Source organism: Anser brachyrhynchus (assembly GCF_964034855.1).
Source record: "Anser brachyrhynchus genome assembly, chromosome: 6".
Classification (NCBI taxonomy): Eukaryota; Metazoa; Chordata; class Aves; order Anseriformes; family Anatidae; genus Anser; species Anser brachyrhynchus.
The window spans coordinates 44,621,054-44,639,754 of NC_137700.1; the positions used below are offsets into that span (position 1 = coordinate 44,621,054).

Sequence of the window (18,701 nt, forward strand, 5' to 3'; positions counted from 1 at the left end):
CTACCCTGTAATTAGGCTGGCCCTTCTGAACACGAGTATTCGTGTTTGATTCAAAGACATCTGACATCCAGCAGACGTAAATCCACAGAAAGGTCTTTTTAATCCAAGTCTAGGAATGAGACTGCATTTGTGGCTTAGATGGGGCCGGGGGGCAGGAGATATTGTGAGAATTTAATATTGAGAACAGTCACGGGTAAGAGCAAGGAAGAATTCAAGCAGGAAACAGCCATTTATCCTTGATGCATACACTGAAAAATCTGTGACAAATACTTTCAGCTGAGACAAGCCACACAAGCATTCACTGTATCGATGGGCAGAAGCGGTCCCGTGGTTCACCTCGGGAGGCTGCTCCTTCGCCCAGGCCCAGGGGACCCATCCCCTGCAGCGGTTCTGGGAGCGCGCTCCCGGCAGAGCCACCCGCGTGCCGGAGACACGGCCGATGGCAGCCGCCGCAGGGCCCGCCCGTTTGTCCGAGCAACGAAAGCAGCGCCATCTTCAGAGCCGGGACACGCAGCATGGCTTTCGTCTGGCAGGAGACCACAAACGAGAGCTAACGGTTCACCCAAGTCCAGGCAGAGATAACGATGTGAAAGAAAACCAGGCCAGGAATATGGCAGAATGATGTCCTAAAGGGTCCAGCCTGTGGTCCTAAATTGTCCACTAGCTTGGACATGACGATGTAAACGTGCAAATACAATAATCAAAGATACATTTGCCATAGCCACACGTAATTGGAAAAAACACCTGATTTTAAAAGGGCACGTGAGAACGTGCCAGATGTTCCCAACCACACGGGCTTCACTGCTGCTCTCATTCTGGGCAGCTGGACACAACTGCGGGACTCTTACAAGGATTTTGCAGAGGAAAGAGAAAATGCCCCTAAGAAAGGTTGGCTTTGTGCCTCCAGCTCACAGGACTGAGCTGCACCCTCTTGGGAGTTGTTTCTTTTGCCTGCGCTGTAACGGCACTGCATCATTTTACTCTTTATAGCAAACAAGAACTTCACAGTCTGTACACAAACATGTCATGTGGAAGATGTATTATGGATTTGCTGTCTAGGCTTCCTCCCACTAACGACCTTTTGGAAACTGCTGTAGGAAAGCATTACATATGCCTACCACTGCGTGACTTTAGGACTGAGAAGGCACTGAGGAAACGCACAGGGCCCGGTGAAGCCTTGGGCCACCTCAAACAAATGGCAGCGGGCCCGTACAGCGGCAGCGCCGCGCGGCCGCAGCGAGCTGCGTGGCTGCGCCTGGCCTTGTGCCTCTGCCGGCCGGCGGCACGTTCGCCTTGGGTGGGAAGGCCGCGGGCGGGCCCTGCGGCCCGGCCAGGCTCCGAGCCGTACGGCCCCCTTGCCATGGGAATGGCGACGTTCGGGCCCGCTCCGCTCAGGCGCCGCGTGGGAGCTGCGGGTACTTAGCGCTGCCCCCACAGCACCACAGTCTGCCCCGGGGACAGCGGTGGCACCTTCCTGACCCACCGCGGCTTCCAACTCGATCAACTTCACAGCTCCCTGCGGTGGAGCTGCCGGCGTCGCTGCGCTGGGTGCGGATCTCCATAGGGAAGGCCCAGACAAAAGACAGATATAGAGGAATAAAGGAGCTGTTCCCACCTACGTCTCCGTTTATACTCCTCTCGGGGTGACAACTTCCCTTTCCTTTTCATTTAATGCTTGGCTTTTGGAAAACCAAAAGCTTTACATAAAATTACATACAATTAAAGACATTTTATATTTCATGTCTCCATTTCGTTTTGTACAGTTTGTAGGTGGTAGGGGATAGAAAAGCGCTGGAAAAAACAACAAAACACAACTTGTTTGGATGCCAGGGAAAGGCACTAGTTACATCCCTGGAGCCCACAAAATTAAAGAGTAGGAGCGAGGCAAGGATGACAGAAACGCAGGACGGGACCATTCGGTACCCTTCTCTCTACCCTTTTCAATCACTTCCTACCACTACAATTGCTAGTGACAGTTTATCACACCGCCAACGTCCGACATACAAATAGTGCTGGCGTACCGACCCCCAGTGTCGCCGCTGGGGCTGTGACAGCCCCGACGTGTGCTCCCCGCGGCGGCACCCAGCCCCAGCGCGCTGTGTGCAGCTGCTCTGCCCGCCGCCGGCTGGCTGCCAGCCCCGACCGGGTGCCCGGGGACATCGCCACCGCCCCGCCGGCCGGAGCCGCTCCTCCTTGCAGCCCAGGACTCAGGCTTTCCCATAGAGGAGCTCCGCTGCCAACTGCATTACAATGCAGGCGCGTGCCGCAAGGGATTGAGTCTGCTGCCTTTACACGAGGCTTCATGAATTAAACATTTGTGTCTGGTTCGCTAAGATGAGGATATGTGATTTTTTTCATATTTACTCCTACTGACTTTTAGAACTGTTGGCCAGTTTCAGCCAAATTTCACAGAAGGGTGGATGTCGAGAAGCTATAAAAGTTCCTCTCGGCTTTGCAAAAAACAATGAGACGACGCAAAAGACAGACCCAGGAGGGAAAGGCTCCATCGTTAATGAAACTGTATGATCAAACACCAAGGAGTTTTCATCAATTCATCACACCAAGTTCACCGGTCTGTTTTAATTCAGACAGGCTTTACTCTGGCAATGGACACTAGAACCTATCCAGTGCTGGTGCACTTTGATGAGAAACGACAAGAGAAGGTGACAAAATTTCAGGAGAGGGGTAAGCAGGCGCTTTCCCCAACAGCTCTGCAAGCCCAACGTGGAGCACGTCTATCAAGTGCTGGGGAGTGCGCAGAGTGAAAACATCCTATGGTTTATTTTTTAGTCAGTAAAGAGGATATGCTAGCTCACACCAAAATTTTATTCTTGGTTGTGTACATGACCTGTGGTGTGCTTCCCAGCTACCGGAGCCCAGAGAACACCACGAAGGTGCTGTCTGCATCTGCCCTTCATCACCTAGGAAGGGAAGTGTAAGGAGGAAGGTAGGTGAGCACGAACGTGCACTTTTGAATAAGCACAGTGCAAATACTGCCCCAGGAAAGCCAACCTTAGCCCATCAAGAGGCTTCATCAAAATATGCAGGGCACTTCCCCGAGACAAGTTGGAAAGAATCGGTGGACCAACTGGAGTGAGCTCAGGGTTGGACGCTGTTTGAGAACAAACGTCACGTTCAAATGCCATGAGTTACAACTGGCATCCCGTTTTCCTCCAGTCTTCCACCAAGCAGGAAACAGCAGGTTTCAGGACTCAGGAGGACAGCGGCACCCAAGTGGTAAGCCAAGAAGCTGCATGAGAAAGGAGTGCACAGAGTGAAGTTATCCTGCTCAGGAGCCAGCCCCCGGGAGCCGCCAGGCAGCGCCACAGCAGGTTTCGGGGGGCGGCTGTTTCCACCCTCTCCTCTCCAACGCTGCTTTGCCAGCCCACAGCCTCCCAGCTGCCGGCGGCAGCATCGGTCCCACCTCCGTCCCACCTCCACCCCACGCCGACGTGACTCATCCGCCAGGAATGCCGGGGGCTGAAATAAACCCCGGGCAGTTTCAGATGCGAGGATTAATAAGGGCCTGGGTATATAATGATAACAAAAGTGGGTAGCTTTTTTTATAAATCACTACCTTAAGAAGGCTGATCCTTCAGAAACCCCAAATACGTCCTTGGTGCGGTGTGCGCTATCGTGTCCCAGACCTCGTTTCAGATGAAAATGTTCACTTTGTTCACAACCACGCAGCAGAAAAAGCTGCCGAATACTTTCACTCCTGCTGCTCTCACAACTTGAGATGCTGATGGCAAGGTACTGCTGGACCACATCGGACCAGTTCAGGGCGGGCCCTGAACCGCGCTGGTTCCCCCGTGGCTGCGGAGACCCTCCGCACCGCCCCAGGCCCCGGGAGGCCCCTCGCCTGACTGTCCCCAGCCGGCTGGCCCCACCGGCCAGGGCGCCTCCTCTTGTGGCGGCCTCCAGGGACGTGTCCCTCTGCTGGGAGGTGTGGGGCGAGCCGCGGGGCTGACACCTCGCAGCAACACGTGGCCCGAAACCACCCGCAGCACGGATCTAACCTCGGCCTCGCACCCGCTCCAGCACGGGCAGAGAGATAGAAGGGAAAAAAAATATCCGTGGTGGTTTAATGTCAGAGGATTATGTTTCTAGCCTTTCTTTTGGGGGAAGAACATTCAACATTTATAAAACTGGGAAAAAAAGGAGAAAGGATAAAGCTTGTGTTGATATCAAAGAGGCACTTGGTTGAGAATAGACTTTAGGGGAATTTTATCTATCGTGTATCTACTGGATGGGCATCTATGACCTTTAGAAAATGGATTAAAGCTTTACAATACCCAGCTTCAGGCTGTGTGAATTATTAAAGCAACACAGTCACGACGTTAAAGCGCTTCTGCAAAGCAAACAACGTTAAGAGCAAGCTTTGGCTGGAAAGGTCGCTCCCCGCCGCCCTCCCCGGGGCTGGCACGAGGTGTGTGGGGCAGGCGGCTCCCGGGCACCGCCGCGCGGCCCCAGCCGAGGGGCCTGGCGCTGGGAACGCCTCACGCCGCGCTGTGACGAGAGGTACGACCGCCGTCGTCGGACAAACCGGTGCCAGAATTTAACTTCTCATCTTTGCAGGTTACTTGTTTCCGCGAGCCTTCGGTAACATACTGACCAGGTCAAATGCAATTGGGAAGCAAAGCCGACGCCGGCCACGGGGCCAAACACTGCGGCACACGGGGCGAGGGCCCTCAGGGGAGCGCCCGTGCCCACAGCCCGGGGGGTGACCCGGGAGCGGGGCACGCCGGCTGGGACGATGGTCGTTCGTTTCCCGCTGCTCTTCCTGCCAGCCTGGGTTCACCCCCCCGTGTCCACCAGCAGACATGAATTCCAGCTGAGGAACTTAGGATATGCTTTTATTTCTTCACAGCAGCAAAGTGAAAATAACAAATTCCCCATAACCCCAGTTCTTTAATCCCTAGCAAAAATAGAAAAGGTGGTAGCTGATTAGGAGCACATGTGGAAGCTCAGATAAAAGGAAAACCTCGGGGAGAACAATCTGCCTTTCTGCCTCAAGGTCAGCTTTTAAAAGGGAGATGTCAAGATACCTACAAAGCAACTAACGCCTTCTGAGGCTTCCAAGTCTCACGGTGTCTCTCACGAAGCCCACCAAAACTCGGAGCGAGTTTCCCATCAACAGAGAGGATCAAAACTTGCATCAGATTCTGAAAGCCCCTTCCTGGCTGCTGCTCCTCGGGTCACAGCCCAGTTAAAACTGGAGCAACTTCCGCTGCCTGAGAAATAAGTCTGTGCTACAAGAGGAACATAACACTCCTATTAAAATACTGTAAACCAAATAATATTATCTCTAATACATATGGGAATATTGTAAATTTCCTAATTTGAGTAAGGAACTGAGCACAACCTTTGTTTGATTAATAGTACCTTAAACACGGTTAAACTTAACTCTAGCATAGAAAAATCAGCCAGTTTTTGCAGCCATCCCAGAGAGGAAGTTCAGGGACTCTCCAGTCTCTTCAAAGGCAATTTCTGGGTTCCCTTTGAACCATGAACAGACCATGCAGTCTGTTCTGAGAGGCGCACAAAATGAGAGTGGAAACAAAAATCTGGAAAAGCAAATGCACTGCCCAGAGCTACCCAGAGGCAGGGTGCTGCTGGCCAGGTGCCTTCACTACCAGATCGCAGGGCTTCACAAATTTCACAGGTCCCACATGGGCACACCGAGGGTTCACACTCTCAGCTTGAGAGGGATGGGACGTTGGCTCCTAAAAACCTTCCTGGATGTGAGCACACAGTGCTTGAACCAACCAAAGCAACTAAATCACTCATATATTTCAAGTTAACAGTTTTCAGGTAGGTAGTTCCACATTTTCCATAATTAAATGCAAGTTTTAAATGATTTTGTAAATGCAAAAAGTTTTTCCCAATATCAAAGGAAATTTAGCATATTGACATAACTATCCAGAAGGATGACAGATGAATCATTTCAGCATTTTGTTGAAACTGTATATACAGTTCTGATGGCTGACAGACTGCTACACGCTAGACTTAGTCTTTCTTCAACCTAAACAGAAGTGGAAGCAGCCATGAGGAGTAGCTCTCCGAAGCCAAAAAGGTCCTGCCCTGAGACAAGAATAATTTTTCTCCTTTTTTCATTCCGAGTAGAAGTAATTTTCCAGCACACAGTGCTGCTGCTCACCAGAATCAATCTCTTTTCTCTGGAAAGTTTACGTCTGGAAGGATGAGTCTCCTCATATGACCCCGAATAAATGTTAGCTGCTATTTTTTAGTAAGGTTTTGATTTAGGTTTTTGGTCTTTGACAATAAGCAGAAGTCATAAGACTCAGATTTCCTGTTCTTGCCAGAAGCATCTGGAGAGTTTCCCCTGCTGTTTGCCTTACCTTTATATTGCTATCCTAAGGAAGGACCTGTGCTTGTATCTAATCATTCTTCATCATCTAACATAACCTCAGAAATCTGATGTAGCTCTGCTTTCAGCTTTTGCCTCTTCTTGCTCAAGAGACAGCAGTGCAATTGTGGGTGCCTGTTTAAAACCCACCCTCTCCCTGCCTTACGCTGTAGTTGGCATAACATTTTCATTAGCCCTCATCCTGTGGGAATTCACAATGAAGCCAGGCAGGGATCTGTGTGGGCAGACTGCGCCCTGAGCGTGCCAGAACGATGCAGTAGATACCTCAGGGAACTCAGGCTGCAAGGAAACATCTTCACGAGCAAGTACTGCTAACGACGGTGCTACTGCTAACAGTGCCCGTTCTCCCAGCTCTGAGAACTGGACTGTGCCTCATCAAGACCGAGGCTGGGAACGTACATCTGTTGTTTCTCAAGACATGCTACTGACACATCTACAGTATTTTAAAATACCAGCAATTGGTAAAAATGCCATCTCTTCTGGCAAAACAGGTCCCACAGACATCCTGAGACATTTCTGCTTTTGCAAATTCTCCAGGCACCTGGGCCTGGGGCACGGGGGGCTAGAGCTGCATCGAATGCAGGGGGCCGCGCTGCGCGCGCCTAGGCTGGTGGGACGCTGCCTCGCTGCAGCTGCCAGCAGCAGAGTGAAGGAGCGCAGGGCAGCGCAGCTCACCTCCTGGGCCGGGTCCAGGCTTCCTTACCCACCCTGAGCGAGCTGCTGATCAAAGCAGGATGGGCAGAAACCAGCCAAGACGACCAGACCAGAAAGAAATGAGGGGATACAGCTTTCTACTGACCGACCAACTCGTGTTCAGCTTATCTCAGCAGTGTATGGAGACATGAAGCTGCTGGCACCATCCTCTAAACGAGTTTGTGCTATTTTACATGTTTAATATTCCACACATTTTGCCCAACCCAAGGTGCACTTCCCTGCCCCAACCTAACACCATCCTGGTACAAAGCCCCACGCTGTGTAACTGCATGAGAAGACTGTAACAAACCAAACTCAGCGATTTGCATGAATCCTGACCAGGGCTATTGCTCCAAGGCTCCTGTCCGTCGGATGCAGGTGTCTTGGCTAAACAGAGGAACACGGCTACCGCTGGGACGTGGTAAAACACAGGTGACAAAATAACTGTGAAACTGTAGGAATGCAACGAAGTCTCGTGCATGTATACATGCACACTGAGCTTTCGGCTCACAGTGCAAACAAAAGGTATAAAATGCTGTGACAAAATCAGCAAATACAGGGACAGAGACTCAGTGAAAAAGGGAATGACGAAGGAATATAAACTAGCAAATCAAACAATAATTGATTTTCAGAGCTATCCAGCTTTTTGATCATCATCTCCCACCTTCTCCCACATACTTGGCAAAAAAAACTTATTAAAGATAATCAACAAAAACTCTTAAGCAGAACTCATTTCTGAGTAGGAAAACTGCCCGAGGCTTCAGAGAACCCTCCCGACCACACCGTGTCAGCTCCATCCGTCTCCCCGAACAGCTTCCAGCTCCTTCCCGACCAGCTGTCACCGCTCGCTACCAACAAGCCCCCTCAGGAACAGAAAACATAATGAATACTTGCCACAAAATGATCACAATTGTGCTCGTAATCTAAAATACAGCTGTTTCACCAAGATGCCAAGAACTAAAGCAATGCCTTATGGCAACAAAGTATTCTCCTGAATGCATTTCTCCTGTGTTTACTTAGCAGCCATCATCCCACAATAAAAATAATTAACTTCAGCAACATTACTGTTTCAATAAACGGTAAGCACTTAACAGCAGACACCTGATAAAACGTACAGGGGAACTTGGGGCTGAGCGTACAAGCCTACCTTGCCAAAGCTTCCCTTCCCAATCGCCCGGAGAATCTGGAAGTGGTCAAAGTTCACTACAAGACAAAGAAAAAACAATGTAAATTTGTAAATGCTTTACTACAAAGATCGTGCATTTAAAAAGGCAAGGAGATATGTAAAGAGCATTGGTCAAGCTTCACTAGAAATCGCCGCCTCCTGTGGAAGATGCAGGACACCAGTTACTTTCCTTTCAGTGGTCTTTTCTTTTACCTGCTTGAAGTTGGTAACAAACACGTTTGCTAACCAGGCGGTTTAGCACCAGTTAAATACGGCCCTAACCTGCGTCGACACTGGAGGGGTCCTGCGGGAACACCCCGAGCGAGGGAGTCCCGGTGACGAGGGCACCGCCGCGCCCCACGCCCCCGGCCGGGCAGCTCCTGCTCGCCACGTCCCACGGCTCAGTACTGCTTGTGCACACGCAGCAGACAGTCGGTGCGTTGTTTGTGCCTTCCGAAGGACAACGTTTACAGGATGGGGACTGGCTTCCGCGCTCTGCATGTGCAAACCCACCCGTACCAGATCGGGGATTTGCTCCAGAGCCACGGCGAGGAGTAACGACGGGAAGGACAGCGCGGATGCAACACCTCAGCTACTGCCTCCATCAGCAACCGCTGTGAACAAAATCATTTCTACCAACCTGCTGCTATGATCTAAAAGTGGTCTTAAATAAAAAAAATAATGTCTATTTCTACCAATAATGAGACAATCCCTACTACCATATAATTGGACTGCCTCGTGGATAAACAAATAAAGAAGCCCTGTCACAGAAGCAGAGGTAGCAGGCACAGCATCGGTCCCGCTGCACAATGGCCATCTCACACCCGGCTCCTCAACGTCCCCAGGGCTCAGCGGCAGCCAGCAGGGCTGCAGACGAAGCCCAGGATGCGCACCCTGCACGACAGCCGGCCCCGCGTCCCCCGGGCACCCAGACGTGCCGCAGGGGCTCGGCCGCGGGCTGGGCTGCGCCTGCACCTCTCCACCCGTCAGATCCCGGCCTTGCAGCGGACCCTCGGGACTTCCTTCCTCCCCAGAAAGCCCCGAAAGTTGGACCGAGAGCAACGCTTGTTACGGGCCTGGGGATTTCCAGCATGAACGATACGTGAGATGGGCAGGAGAGTGCTCCAACCCATGCGTGACTGACAGCAGAGACAGAAATCACACAGGAAGAGTGGGAGCAAAGAATTCACTATAAATACTCCGAGTCCCACTCCCATAGCTTAAATAAACGCAGACCCGTCATCTCTGAGGATGAATCAAAAGCCCACACATGCCCGTGGAGTTCCTATTATCCTTTTGTGCTAGGCTTGTATCCAAAATATTGTTATTGTCACTCTTGTGGGACATTTTCTGCAGAAGAATTCAGAAAACTTTGCCAAATGGAACGGAGAACAGTCTGGCCCGGCTCCTGCCGCGTGTCTCCCACGTGCCGGGCCCGCTCCCCCCGGCGCTGAGGGCCGAGGCCCGGCCCCCTCCGGGCGCTCCAGCGGCGACTCCGCCAAATGCCGGGGAGCTGCCGCCCCCCTCCCGGCAGCCTCCCGGGACACCGGGCACGGGGTGTCCTCCCCTCACCGCCCCCCGTCTCCGAGAGCCAGCAGCCTTTTTAGCAGGGCCAGGCGGCCACGGGACCTGGGCAAGGGCGCGGGTAAGGCCGGGAGCCAGCGGGCAGCTTGTGGGACGGGTGCTCCCTGCTGGGGGCAGAGCCCACCCCGGAGGAGCAGTCCGGAGCCACGCACAGCACCCTGCTGAGGGCTTCCCACCGCCCCAGGGACAGAACTGTACCGAGCAATGCACAGACCACGGCTACAGCTCGGTAGGAAACACTTCAGCTGAAACCCAGGGCCCTCGCACACAGCGCTGGAGCACTCTGGGCAACGGATCCAATTCTTTTCCAGATGCACGCAAATCCATTAATTGAACTTTGGTCACTAGGAAATATGCGAAGAGGAAACATGATTATAGTGAGTGTGTTTAAAGCACAGTAAGCCGTTCGCAATTAAACTGTGCGCCAGTGCTCATGGTCTGTGAACCCCTTCAGGAGGCCAGTTTTCGACAATTCTTCATTACAATGTTTGGAATATTGTGTAGAAAAGCATCGGCACTTAGAAAACAAACCCCAAGCTGTCATTCTCATGTATCCATGACTACAGCTGATGGAGAAAGCATGCTCCAGTCAGCAGTCAAGAAACAAATCCAGATATGAATATTTACCAGGCCCTCGAACCTCTCAGCAGACATCACTTTTGATAAATTAAATACACCAGTCTGCTGATTTGAAGTACGGATGATGTCAGATGAACTTGACTTTTCTCCAGTTTCATTATTTTCTTCAGGAATTATTAACTCCAATAAGTGAAAAGCAAACCTCAACATTTGAGTAGAAAAGCACAGTAGCAGCATGTTGCTTTTTGTGTGTTGTATTTCTAAAAAAGACGACATATCACTGCAGCATTTCTGATCATCCCCGAAACAGAAATCCCGAGCCCGCCTGCAACAATTATGTGTGCTCCAGACTCCTCTTTCTGTGAGCTGGCGGAAGGCTGTCGCGCAGCAGCAGCGGAAGAGCTGATTATTTGGGGGTGACTTGTACGAGCCTGACTCACGGACGCTAGGGAGGGATTTCGTGACACGCTCCCCGCAGCAGGAGCTGACAGCTGCCGCCTCTGCACGGGACCACGCTCCCCCCCGCGCTGCCTTCGGCGCGGCACGGCTCTGCGGGCACGGTCGGTGGGCTCAGCAGTGGGCCTGGCTCGAGGCTGGGCCGCAGGGACCTGCGGCAGGGACCTGCACACCGCCCCGCAGCCAACCACGGCGGTGGCACCGCCACCCAACGCCGTCTGTTGTGCTCAGCTCCCCAGCGGGTTTTTCGATAGCAACTCGTGGAGAAACCAAGCTAAATATTCCTATTGACTTCTCTAACAGCTCGTTAGCAGCGCAGCACCTTCTCAGCACAGTGCTGGACGTAACATGCCGGTATTTACCACCAGAGAGACATGCCTCTTCCTGACATCGAGCACCGAAGCGTGAATCACAAACAAAGCTAAACACCGTGACCCGGATTTGCCTAGCGCTGCCCCGCTTTGTTCGCAGCCCCCGGCCCACGAGGAAAGCAGGACGGCAGGGCTCTACGTGCCTGCTGGACCTCCCCGAGCCTCACGCAGCCCCGTCCAGCCCCCTTCACAAGAGAGGGCCAGGTGCTGCGCTGACATCTCTGCAATTAAGATTTCATTGCAATCACGGCACGTACCGAGATATAAAGCAGCCTGGATCCGCTCCTCCTATCTGCCAGGGAAATAAAGAGAACGGAGAGTAAGTTTCTCTACAACAACCTTTTATACAGAAGGATGAGCATGCCTCAATACGACATGGATGAGTTTTTAGTCTTTACTATCTTAAAACTAGGAATGTTTTCAAGATTTTTGCTGTTCATTCTGTATTTATTTACAAAATATCGAAGCATGGCAAGACAAAAGTACAGCAAATCTTCAGATACTCAGTGGACACCAAGTGAAGGTCCAGTATCAGGACCTGGTATTAACAGTAGGAAAACAATGAGTGTGGTTAGTAAAGCTGATATCCTGCATCCTCAAATCTGAGGAAAACAGAAAGTTTGATATCACATTTTAAGGACCAAGACAACCTTTCGCTATTTATCTGCATGTTTTTCAGCTTCATCGATAAAAATAGCGAGGTCTCAGCTGCAAGAATGACTCTCTATGGGGCTAAAGAAAAAAAATTCTCTTTTGATTTTTTTAACAACAAATTTGTAGGACAATTACGGCACGATCAACTCTATTAATGCATTTCTATATGCTGGCATAATTAATAGCATATGTCTACCTATTACATTACTGCAGCCTAGCTCGGGAAGAAAACACCACAGTAATTGATGTAGAAACATTCATATGCGGCCACGCTAACCACAAGTTTGCTGCCAAAAAACACCAGGAGTTTCAGCCCAAAGGAAGCAGAGTTAGACGGAGTTAAAAGCAATCACACACCTCGACTTCAGCCAGAAAGGAAGGGCCCTTCTGCAAAGCCAGGAGGCAGCGGACGGACCCCGAGAGCAGCCAGCCCGCAGGGAACCGGGGGCAGCGGGCACCGCAGGGGGGAGACACGGGCACGGAACCGAAGGAACCGGCGCAGGATCCACAGACGTGGGGTCAGGAATAGGTTTGAGAGCAAGGGGCAGGGCTTGAGCAAGGACAGTGGGCAGACTAGGGAAGCAGCACAGAGACCATGTAAGCGTAGATGCCACTGCAACGGAAACCCACAGGAAGTTTCAAAGGCAGCGGTGAGCCTGCCGAAATCCGTGGGAGAGAAGCAGGACAGCAGAGGGACAGGAAGGGCTCAGCACAGAAAGCTTCCGAGTTGGAGGATGAATCTGACTGAATTGGAAAGATCAGAAAAAATACAAGTGAGGATCAAAATTAGAGGCGAAGTAAAAGCAACTTGGGAAAAAAAAAGAAAGGTATTTGATGGCGAGAGGGGAGCAAAGACCAGTGGGGAATGATACCAGCAATGCTCCCCACGTCTGAAGCCCTTCTGCTGCACTCCTCCAGAGCCCCTGCAGCGGTCTAACGCGCGGCATCGGTTCTCTAGCAGGAAGGCTCCACGCGGCACAAGAAATCACTGCTTTCCTTTGGGCGCTGGAAAGGCACAGGCAACACGTTTGGCCTCCAGCACATAAGGCTGATCTGTTTTACCTATTCATATCTACAGAGAAGATTACATGGGTGAGAAAAATGGAAATACAGAATAACATGACTGACAGGGAACTCAAGTGAGCATTAACTACCCAGGAACTCAGGGAATGCTGGTAGATAATGAAAGAAATTAAAGGTATAATACAAGCCCGGTGCTATAAATGAACCCCTTTAGAAAACAAGGATTCAAACATACTATTAGGAAGCAACTCTGAAGTCATGTAAAAACAGTAAGTTATTGTATGATGAAAATGAATCTCTGACTCCGCAAGGAATCAAACACACCGCACAAAGCAACTGCAAAGTCATTTTAGGGAGACTGCGTTATTGATACTGGGTACGAGAATGTTTGTGCTGGCCACAACCCATTCCTAATTAGCGCAAAACGACTGTTTACATTGGCCAGGATGCCTTCCGAATGAGTGCCAGTGTGTTATGTTCATCTGCCTCTCCATCAGCAAGCTCAGGAGGCACGAGCGGCCGCCATGAGCAGTACGGCACCTTGTCTGCTGCGAACTGCAGGCTTTACAAACCCTGTTTCTGCCAGAAGAACTGCGTTGCGTGGTAATAGCAACCCAGAGGGGTGAACTGGCTATTCATTAACCGCCCAGCCGAGCTCTCTGTCGGTGCAGATTAGCGAGCGCTAAATGAGCTCACGGCGGTCTTGGCCACAAGCACAGGAGACGAGCACGTGCTTTCTCTCCGCATGCTGAGGGGCGAACGAGGCGGCTGCAGGTTGCGCAGTGACCCCAGCAATTCTCCTCGATTCGCCCCCTGCAGCTCGGGGGGAGGCCCGTGGTGCTCACCAGCCTCCTCCGGCCCACCCAGACCAAAGCAGTGACCTAACACCCTGAGGCCAAGGCCAAAGACGTTTTGTTTCTCAGTGCTCTGATGTGTCCAGCAAGTATTTTTAGAAGGGTACTGCCCCGCAGCAAAACTGCCTCTGATCTTGGTAAATGGCCCATTTTATGTTGGTACCGCTTGCTAAACAGCTTCCAAGCAAGCCTGTCCTCAGGTGGTGCCCCCCCAAAGGGAAAACAGGATTTGCCCCTTACCCTGCAGGCACGGCACGACGACGGCTGCGGGCAGAGCAGCGGGGCCGGCTGCCCGCGGCCGAGGCAGGGCGGCAGGGAGCAACCCACGCAGGGCTGTGCTCACGCTGGGGGTCCCTGGGCTTGCCCTGCACCCGCTGGGCTGCTGCTTCCAGAGCCGAGCCCTCGGGGGCCTTCCCCTCGCCCTCCCCTAGAGATGTGCTCCGCAGCACGAGGAGGCTCCGCGCAGAGGAAACCACCGGGTTAGGGCAGAGGCACCTCCTCCAGGTCGGCAGAGCGCTCAGGTGAGGATGCGATGGTTTGTGAACAGTGCTTGGGTGCGTCTCTAGGGCTCGTATCTACAGCATTATTTTCTCTGTTGGACATTGCTGTAGGCATGCGTTTGTCTCTGCGTTAAATACACTATCTCAAGTCCACGTATGGAGCTATTATTCCTACGGAAGACGACAATTAAAGCAAAGCCGATGCTAATTGTTCGCCCTGGAACAGAAGGGCGCTGCTCCCCAGCGGTGCCGCGTCCTACCACGAGAGCTGGTCCCATGCTGCCGCACGTGGCCCTACCAGGAGCCGCCAAGGCGAGACAGCAGCATCCTGCCCAGTGCTGCAGCACACGAGGCAGGCACCAAGCCGCCTCCGTGCAGCCGGAGCTGCCTCACCTCGTGGCAGGACAGCCGCACCACTTTGTGCCCCTGGGCGCAGGGGCAGGGGGTGCTGTGCACGAGGAGCTGTGCACAAGGTGCTGTGCACGAGGAGCCCCCTGCCCTGCCGTGGGGGCGAAGGCACTGCCCAGAGGGTGCTGGTGTGCGGCCCAGGAGTGGGAAGTGTCGCAGGAAGAAGCGGCACGGCTCCTGGCAGCCTCCCTCCAGGCACAGCCCCGCGGCTGCACTCCTCCACCACAGACGCAAGTTGAGCCGCCCTCACGAACCACCCCGGGCAGGCTCCTGGGCGGCAGCACCATGTTGTGTGCGTGAAGGAGAGCTTCTCGTGCAGCTGGAATGAAACCCCGCTGGGAAACTGTCAAACTCTGCCACTGCACCGAGTCTAAAGCAGAGCGGAGCCGCAGCCGTTTGATCACGGTATTGTCGTATCTGGGCTGAAAGGACTGCTAATTAGAGCCCTGTGAGGTATGACAGGAACACACCGTTTTTATTCCAGCTCCTTGGATGTGTCATTGTAGCAAACCCAAAATCTGTTTCCTGGGGCAGATGCACGTTTCAGAAGCTAATGCTGAAGTACAGGCTTGGATGCACAAGGACTGCAGAAGAACGCTGATGTGGCAGAGAAAACAGCTCTCTGCCTTCACGGCAGCAACTCTGGGAGGTAAAAAATTGTTTCGAGGAGTTTTTACCATATATTTTGCATTTTAACTGTGCTTCATATCTGAGAATGTGAGCTTAAGACACCAGAAAAAAACAAAGAGACAGGGACAGGAGAAGCAAGGTAGCGGTCGCTCCTGCACCGCAGCAGATGCACCGTGCCGCAGCACCGCTCCCCCGCCGCCTCCAGCACTGCCGAGCCCCGCGGGCAGCAGGCAGGGAGCTGCCGTGGAGGAAGGTGCCGGCAGCCAGGGCACTGCCCCAGAGCTCGGGACAAGAGCCAGGGGCCTTTACCCACACAGGCAGGGGCCGAACGGGCACAGCAGAAGGCCCCAGGCCGATTTCCCATGCTGAATTATTTAAGCTTACTCTAAAGCGCCTGCGATCACAGAATCACCACGTGGTTTGGGTTGGCAGGGACCTTACAGCCCACCCGGTCCCCCCCCGCCATGGGCAGGACCCCTGCCCCCAGCCCAGGCTGCCCAAAGCCCCCCAGCCTGGCCTTGGGCACTGCCAGGGATGGGGCACCCACAGCTCCTCGGGGCAGCCTGGGCAGGGCCTCGCCGCCCTCACGGGGAAGAATTTCTTCCCAACATCTAGTCTAGACCTACCCTCGTTTAGCTTGCAGTCAGTACCCCTTGTCCTGGCACTGCACGATCACACAGGTGCCAGCGCCTCGCGCAGGTGACCTCCTTCCCACCTGTGACACTTCTCCCGACTCCTCTCCGCGAGCACTGAGACCCGCAGAGACGGGCTGCGGGCGTGCTCTGCTCCGAGGCACCTGCCCGCAGGGCTGCGTACCTGGGAGGGGAACACGGGTGGTGAAAGGGAGGAACAGGAGGAGGGGAGCAGCGGAGGGCAGGGAGGAGGGGAGCAGCAGGCGCGGCTGAGCTGCGGCTCTGGCACGCTCCTTCCCGCACCGGCTCTGCCAGCTCAGGCGCCCGGCTGGAGTTAGGGGATAATCACCGCTTCTCGCTCCACGGCACCAGTAATTATTTTTCTTCATCTCTCCCTGCTCTCTCTCCCAGAATAGAACAAGAGCATCAGGAAGGTTATGTGAGCCATTTAATTCTGGGACGGTTCCACTGTAATTACCAAGTCGGGTTATTCCAGCCGTGTGGGGGAAAAACGAAGGAACAGAATGTCCCCTCCTGGTCACCTCCCCGCTCCCCGCGGCACGGCTCCTCCTCCATAAGTGCTGGCAGCAGGAGCCCGCCACCGGCCCTGCCTCCTAAACCCAGGCTGCCCCCCTGGGTGGGCTCTGACATGCCAACCAGAGGGAAAACCCACTCATTCGGCAGAAGTAAAGGGTGCAATGCTGCTCGGTTTTAGTGCGGATCGGAGCAGGATCACGCCTTTAGAACAGCGCAGCAACCATCGTGCCTGTACGCAGCGAGTGATGGCCTTTGTAATTTCAACATAAAAGCTTGCAGAAAAGGCTTCTAGAAAAACATGTAGAAACACGTGCCTGGAAGAAGTGATCAGATAACGGACGGAAAGACTCCTCGCTCCTCACCTTCCTGCCTTCTTCTGCGCAGCTGCCGATCAGGGTTGGGATTCATCACCTAAGATCAACAGGGGGCACGGAGGACCTGAGACACTTCACAGCCAACGTTCCCACATCACACCCGCATCGACGCACCTGGACTGAGCCTGCAGACACCACCCCTGGGCCACCGCGGCCCCCAGCTCTGCCAGGGCAGGAGGGGCGCTACGCGGCACAGCCGGGGAGCCCAGGTGCACACGTGGCAGCGGCACCCGCCGGAGCCCAGCCCCAGGCCCTGGGGACACGCTGCTGCCGCCAACACCAGCCCTGCTGCCACCAACACCAGCCCTGCCGCCACCGACACCAGCCCTGCTGCCACCAACACCAGCCCTGCCGCCACCACACCAGCCCCGCCGTGCCTCCTGGCCCCTGCACGCTGCCGCCGGGAGGGCCCTCGCCAGGGCACTGCGCTCGTTCAGCCCTCTGGCTTTAACGCAGGCTACAGGGGCTTTTTTTCCCCTGTCTTCTCTAGTTCCAAAACATTCCTTCCTGGAAGGCATGGCGCCTTACGCTGGAAAACAAATCTAACTAAACTCCAAATTCAGCTTCGGTCTTTAATCTAGCCGGCAGATCGGATGTGATCTCCAGCTTATGAAATTTTACTTCAAGTAACTAACACTGATTTTGCAAACAAGAATGTTGTTATAGCGTGTTTATAGTAATATAACATTAGCAATAAACATCTGCTAAATGTTACTTAATGATTCTGCAACACATGCAGTGCATGATAAACGGCTGACTTCAGGTGCCTTACAAAACATTTAGGCTGTACTGTGCTCGGTGCTGGGCTACGGCTGCTAAAATCCCTGAGGGGAACAGAAGGCACCTCAGTAAAGCTAAACAGCTTTAGGCAAATTTATTTCAACAAAAATTACAAAGATGTCTAGCTCAAAACGTAATTCATTTTCTCAGTTTAATTTCATTTTTTACTGTGTGTAAGGAGGTGGCAAAGTCTCTCTTTCTTCTGTAATGTTTTCAAAACTGGATGTGACAGTGCTTTTCTGCATAGCAGACCTCCTTTTTCATCGGAATTTTAAGAGGTAAAAGGAATAAAGAATTAAACAAAAGAAATATTTGATCCAAAACGAAGTTTTGATTTCTCTACTGAAAATACTGAATTTCAGGTCACCCAAACCAAGCTTTTTTCCCAAATCCTCTGAAACGCTGCCGAAGCGGCGGCCCCGTTACCCCACTCGCGGCAGAGCTGCACCCAGCCGTGCATGAGGCGGAGCCCTCGCGCCCCGCCGCCAGCCCTCGCTCCGGTGCCCCAAAAAGCAGCTCCAGCAACCGCAGCGCCCCCGGACTCGCCCCAGCCGGGCCTCAGCCCCGCCGCCCTGCAGGCTGCCCCTCGCCTGCCTCCGCCTGGAGGAGAACTCCTCGAGGAGAACTCCTCCTCAGCAGTTTTCCACCACGCGTGCAGAGAAGCGTTATTTGGTGCCTGCGCTACCAGAGCAGCACCGCGAGCCAAGCCAGAGCCCAGCCTCGCAGCTCCAGCTCACGGCCAGCTTCCCACAGAGACTGGTGCTGATGGAAAGCGCTCGCCTCTAATTAAAAAAAAAAAAAAGAAAAAAATCTTAATGTTTGGAGTTTTCCCAAAAACTTGGCTGAAAACAAAGTTTGGGGCAATTCTGCCATTTCCATTTCAAATTAAAAGCTGATGAGCTATTTCGCCCAGAAAAACAGAAAGTTCTCTGTTTTGCCGGTCTCTCTTTGCTGTACCACATGCTTTGACTCTGCACTGCTAAGGTTTGCTAAGGTTTGCAGTTTAAATAGTTAAAGAATTCTCAGAAGAAGATGCAGACACCTTTAATAATCAGAAATAAAACCCAGCC

The 18,701-nt window shown here is 52.9% G+C and overlaps 1 protein-coding gene across 2 annotated transcripts in view; it reads right to left on the reverse strand.

Moving 5' to 3' along the window:
* Positions 1-18,701, reverse strand: part of STK32C (serine/threonine kinase 32C) — a 90,697-nt gene that overhangs the window by 33,421 nt on the left and 38,575 nt on the right. The window contains exon 2 of one of the 2 annotated variants that reach the window (XM_080596664.1): positions 8,232-8,287. The exons of the other annotated variant lie outside the window; for it this stretch is intronic. Coding sequence (XP_080452790.1) covers positions 8,232-8,287 — 56 coding nt within the window. The remainder of the gene's footprint in view (positions 1-8,231; positions 8,288-18,701) is intronic. 2 annotated transcript variants of the gene reach the window in all.